This window comes from Henckelia pumila, chromosome 1 (assembly GCF_033568475.1).
Source record: "Henckelia pumila isolate YLH828 chromosome 1, ASM3356847v2, whole genome shotgun sequence".
Classification (NCBI taxonomy): domain Eukaryota; kingdom Viridiplantae; phylum Streptophyta; class Magnoliopsida; order Lamiales; family Gesneriaceae; genus Henckelia; species Henckelia pumila.
The window spans coordinates 128,503,401-128,509,027 of record NC_133120.1 but is presented as its reverse complement, the minus strand read 5'-3'; the positions used below and the strand labels follow the sequence as shown (position 1 = coordinate 128,509,027).

Here is a 5,627-nt window from a genome sequence, read left to right as displayed (position 1 = left end):
TCAAGCGAAGTCGATCGAGTTGCTTAATATGAAGCAGGGATCCATGATTTTAATGAATATCAATAGGTGTTCATCGATTCACCACCATACTGCCTGCATATTGGCTCCAGTTCTGAAGCGAAGTATGAACACTTCTTGCAGGGTCTGAATCACAAGATATTTGACCGGGTCACTGTCTGTGATAACCCCACTTCTTATGAAGGTTTAGTAAACCATTGCTGATAGGCAGAGATCAGTGCAAACCGTGCGAATTTGTTTCAGTATTCCCCTCTGACTAGTTCTAACTACAACAAAAATGCACAAACACAATACTTAAAAGACAACGCATTTAGTGAAAAGTGTTGTCTTTTTTTAAAAAGACAATGCTTTTCGGAAAAAGTGTTTTCGTTATATATTTTTTATTAATCAGTCAAAGACAACGGTTTTAAAAGTGTTGTCTATTAGCCTTTTTTTCCTATGTATAACAACACTTTTTAAAAAGTGTTGTAGAATAATTATTATTTTTATTTAAATAAAACCTAAAATTAATAAATAATATTATTTGCTTCTCAAATCCCCAAAGTCCACAAACCCCTTCTCGATTAACTTCTCCATCGCTTTCTTTCAAAATCTGCTTTCTCCTTTATCTCTCAATTTTTGCTGGCCATCTTGCACACCTCGCATCTGCTGTACTCGCTCGGGCCGTCGGGACGAGAAGCCCACCTCGCATTTGCTGCTACGCTCTCGTCGAACATCTTCACTTTCTCCTTTTTCTCTTGATTTTTGATGGCCATCTTGCACACCTCGCATCTGCTGTACTCGCTCGGGCTGTCGGGACGAGAAGCCCACCTCGCATCTGCTGCTACGCTCTCGTCGAACATCTTCACTTTCTCTTTTTTCTCTCGATTTTTGCTGGCCATCTTGCACACCTCGCATCTGCTGTACTCGCTCGGGCCGTCGGGACAAGAAGCCCACCTCGCATCTGCTGCTATGCTCTTGTCGAACATCTTCACTTCCTTAAACTATGCTACAGGTGAATACTGTGAAAGTATTGACTTCTTGTAGCTCTTGTAGTTGACGAGATTTCACAGACGGATTACCTTTCACGTTTGAGAAAATAAACCCAAAATTCCCAAACCCTTGTCGCGATTTCTCCCCTCCTTTTTGCTCTCTTTCGATTCCAACTCTGCTTTTCCATCATTTGTTGATTGTTTTATGCTCTTTTAGTTGACGAGCTACAGGCTTTCAATCACCTTGCTCGGGACTTGGCAACTCCGGCGACGAGCATTGGCAGTAAGGTCGGTCGCTAGACTTCCGTAGGATTTGATATTTTTGTTTGTTAATTGTGCGTGTTTGATGCCATTTCTTTTTGGGTTTTCGTCTTTTTTTCCTTCTTGGATTGAGGAGTGATAATAATAATGTTACTGTGTGTGTGTGTAGATAAAAGTGAAATTTTGATGCGAAGGATTGATGACGGTGATATACTGATATTGGAGCGAATATGGGAGAACAACTAATTCAGAGAGAAAAGGAAATATGTGTAGCAATTTTTGGGTTTATTATGGCTCATTATTGCATTCAAATGGAACTGGGAATGTTTTCTTGTTCCTTTTCTTTTCCTTCTCTTTAGGTTGAATACGACATTGTTAATTGTTGCATGTCATACCGTTCTATATGATTCAAAGAATAAAGTGTTTCGATACACTTGTCGGGCATATCATTGAGGTGGGGTGCATTACCATTTGTTTTTGAGCCTATCAACTTATTTTGCCTATTCGAGGTTTACTAGCTTATGAGCTGAGTAGTATTTTTGGTAAGGTAATTACTGAAATTTTGGAAATCTGGAAGGCCCAAAGGACATCGATTCTTATTACAAGTCTGCTGAGTTATTCTTGTTTTTGAAGGCACGGTCGTTCGAAAGTTTCCTGTTGCATGTGACTGGAATTTATATGTAGTTTTTCTTATGCTTTAAATATAATAGTTTGTTTTATTGGGATGAAACTAAAATTTGTGTCATAATATTTGTCAGGCTATGGAGAATATATCTCCGACTCTAGGAGTTGAAGATGAGATAACTGAAGTTGAGTGCCTTCTTTTAGAACCCCAAGGTGGGCATGTTTCAATGGATAGTGTCTTGCGATTCGATGAGAATATTCTGCACAATACCATGTGCATGAAAGATGTTTCCCCCGGTTTTGGTATATATCATATCTTTGGCGTGTTAGCTTTTCTGACTAATAAAATACACGCACGGTGAGGTGAGGGAAAAATAGATGCCAATAGGAATTCATCAGGGAACTGATCCTGATCCTTGGTGATGCTTAATTAGCAGCCTTCAGGGTTACATCCACCTTGTAATCCTTAATGTGTAGTTAGATATTCAGCATATGGGAACCTATTATCATGAAAGAGATGGTAGTCTTGTCTCACTGGTCCTTTGTTTTAAGTTTTTCTTTGAGTATATTCTGTGTCGTCTCTATTTTTATTTGTCTGCATGATATAATATGCCCAGATGCAGCTTGTTTCAAAAATCAAAAGAAAACACTGCTATTTACTGAATGCCACTGACGAGTGTGCTATCCGCTCTTATTTTATTGATTATAGCCCGTGAATTTGATATGATCTATGCATGGCTGTCTATCAAGAGTGGTGCTATTATCTTACATGGAATTTCTTATAATTTTGTTGCTGTTTGTAGCTCAATCGAATACTGCAATTACTAGCAAAGTGGCAAATATTCTCCGTGGAGAAGTACGTCATAATTGGTTGTTTATCCTTGTTTTATGGTTGGGTGAGATCATTTCAAATTGGTGATTCATTATGTTTAGGATGTCCACAAACATTGAATCATTTTCTTGCGTGTCAAAAATACCAAAAATTAATCTTTTTTGTTCTTTGAGAGTGAAATGTAACCCTTAATTTAATGTATCAATGCAACACTGCTAACCTAACCACTTGGCAGCAGGTGGTATTTGTTATATTGATGAAAACTACAAAAGAAAATTATTTTCCATTTATGTATCTCTGTTTTCTGTGATGCCGTTTTTATCTCTATGATGTTTCACATGTAGGTTATTGATGGGATGCATACTGGAACTGAGGTTTTCTATCTTCAGCTTCAAAATGATTTCTGTACCGTGGGGGAAGACTATTTTTTAGGTTGGAATATATTACTAGATTTTGAGTTTTTTCCTGGTTACTAAATCAACACAGCATCTGGCTTACAGTGTATTCCCCCACCCCTAAAAAAATGGCAAAATAAAATTCTGTATTGAGGTCAGGTGTTTTTTTTTTCCTAAACTTATTTTTTATTCAAAATGGAAAAATAAAATTCAAAATGGCTTACAGATGCTTGGCATGCATTGAGTCATGAGATTTTAAATTTTTTTTATTACTTGGCAGCTGTAAATGTTTCTTTCCTAATGATGAACATGCTAGAATCCTTTTATATCTTCATTGATCCTTTTTGCTGTTTCTTGCGGAGAAGATGGAATCCAACTTTTTGTGCTTTATACAGTTCTTGTACTTGGGTTTTTCATGCAATAAGAAGTGTAGAGATAAATCTTGATTCTTTAAGTAGTCGTAGAGTTTGGGCTGTTGTTGGTTTCGGTGTTTTGAGCTCTGGTTTTCATTAGCTAGTGTTTTGTTAATCGTAGTTCATGTTCTTTTACTGATAAATATGTGTTTGCTTTTACTTTTCATTTTAATCTATTCATATTTTTTTATGTTTGTTTTTTTTTTCATAATTTATAGTATGGAGATACAAATTAAAGGAAAAGAGATTGTTGCGGCTTTTATGAAAGCTTGGGACGCTAACATGTGCTGAAGGAAGGAATCTAAGTTTTTCGAGATTAATGCATAGTTTTTTCCTAGTGTTCATTAATTTAGAATTCGATTACTTTTATATTTGAATGATTTATAATATTGGAAGACTCTATGTTAAATTTTATTTTAAAATTTTTTGAATTTTGAGGGAATTATAATATTGAAAATTTGTGAATTAATTTTTTTTTTGTTTTTTTATTTGAACAAAGACAACACTTTTTTTAACCGTTGCTTTTACCAGAAAAGCAACGCTTTTTTAATCGTTGTCTTTTCCAGATATAACGACACTTAAAAAACGTTGTCTTTTCCAGAAACGAAAACGTTATTTATAATTAAGCGTTGTTTTTTTTAGATACGACAACGCTTTTTAAGCGTTGTCTTTTCCAAAAACGACAACGCTTATTCCGCGTTGTCTTTGAGGGTGGTCTTTTACAACACTGGCTACGACAACGCTTTTTCATCGACATTAACAACGCGGAAAAAGCGTTGTCTTTAGCCGTTTTTCTTGTAGTGTCTCTTGGAGCACGTGCTCAGTCATTCAAGAATCGAGCCTCTACATCTTCTTCCTCTGGCTCTGGTGGAGTGTTCCGATTTGGGAAGAAGTAGGAAGGCCATTGTGTAACGCCCTGTTTTTATCTTAAATGAGTTTATTTGAGTTAATCAGAGATTACAGAGTTCTCGAGCCGGTTTGATTTTGATCAGGGTCCTTTTTGCAAATTTTGGAAATTTCGGGGACTAAAACGCAAATATTGATTTTTATATATTATCTACACTTGGATTTGATTGGAGAAGCTTTCTCCTCCTTCCTTAAGCACGCCTCCTCCATTGTAGACACCACTTTTGAGCTTTTGAGCTTTGTGATTTCATTCCGGGCTCGATCCGTCCGTTGGAAATTATTTCTGAAGGCAGATTATCGATCACTGCAGTGAGAGCTCTGTTATATCGTAAGTTCTCCTTCGATCCGATACATTCTAGTTTTTGGATATTGTTAGAATCGTTCTAGATTCGAGTATGTTGTTCTTGACAGAGTTCTGACCGTTAATTATCTGTCGGTTTTGAAATAGAGCGACGTTCGGAATTGTTATGATTTTTGGAAGCCATTTTCGAAAATCATGGTTTTGAGATGTGTTGGGTTTGCCTTGTTGTTGTTGTATTAGCATTGAGTTGAGTTGATATTGGTATTGAGCTGCTGTCTGCGTTGCCGGTTTGTTCAGTTTATAGCCGTTATGCCGTCGGTTTGAGTTTTGGGGATTTTGAACCGTTTTTGAGTTGTTGGAACTTGGCTTATAAGTTGATCTTGGTTATTGATCATTCCTTGTCTCCGTACAGATTCGTTTGGAGGTATCAAGCCCAGAGTTAGCAGCCGTTTGATCGTTTCCGAGATTTGAACAAAGAACGGTATAGAGCATTTCCTTGAACCGTTGCCTTGTTGTTGTTAGATTGTTTAGTTGTTGATACAGTCTCTTTTGTAGCGTATCCAGAGTTGGAAGCTACTGCATTGAAAGGTAAAAGCAGTCATCGTAGCGGAATAGCATACTCGGGACTGTGGTTCTCGAGTTTTCCCTTTTGAAATCACGTACTTGCAACTACAGTTGTTCTAGCATGAGAAACTTGTGTTTTGTTTGATTGTTTTGGCTTTTGTTAAATGGCTTATGTTTTATGTTTCTGTTATGCATTCATCTTGAGCCAATCTTGTTTTCAGTAGGCAGAACCGCCCTTTTTGTTTAGACGTTTGGGAACTATGATTGAGTGTCCTAGGTTGTAGTATTTCGCCTAGTGCTAGCATACTCATTATGGTTGCTCAAAGTCTAGAGGAGTGGGAT

The 5,627-nt window shown here is 37.0% G+C and overlaps 1 protein-coding gene across 1 annotated transcript; it reads left to right on the top strand.

Annotated features, from left to right (window-relative positions):
• The first annotated feature begins 644 nt into the window (after window positions 1-644).
• Window positions 645-3,182, top strand: LOC140873978 (uncharacterized). The gene is made up of 3 exons (XM_073277258.1): window positions 645-1,012; window positions 1,207-1,277; window positions 3,051-3,182. The coding sequence occupies exons 1-3, from the start codon at window positions 766-768 to the stop codon at window positions 3,180-3,182; spliced, it is 450 nt and encodes a 149-aa protein (XP_073133359.1). The 5' UTR covers window positions 645-765.
• The last annotated feature ends 2,445 nt before the right edge of the window (window positions 3,183-5,627 follow it).

What these genes read in the sequence shown, in the direction of transcription:
- LOC140873978 (XM_073277258.1), top strand. Translation starts at nt 766, where the DNA reads ATGGCCATCTTGCACACCTCGCATCTGCTGTACTCGCTCGGGCTGTCG. An exon ending in TTCCTTAAACTATGCTACAG is followed by an intron (nt 1,013 to 1,206) that starts GTGAATACTGTG and finishes ATGCTCTTTTAG; the next exon opens with TTGACGAGCTACAGGCTTTC. An exon ending in CGACGAGCATTGGCAGTAAG is followed by an intron (nt 1,278 to 3,050) that starts GTCGGTCGCTAG and finishes TTTCACATGTAG; the next exon opens with GTTATTGATGGGATGCATAC.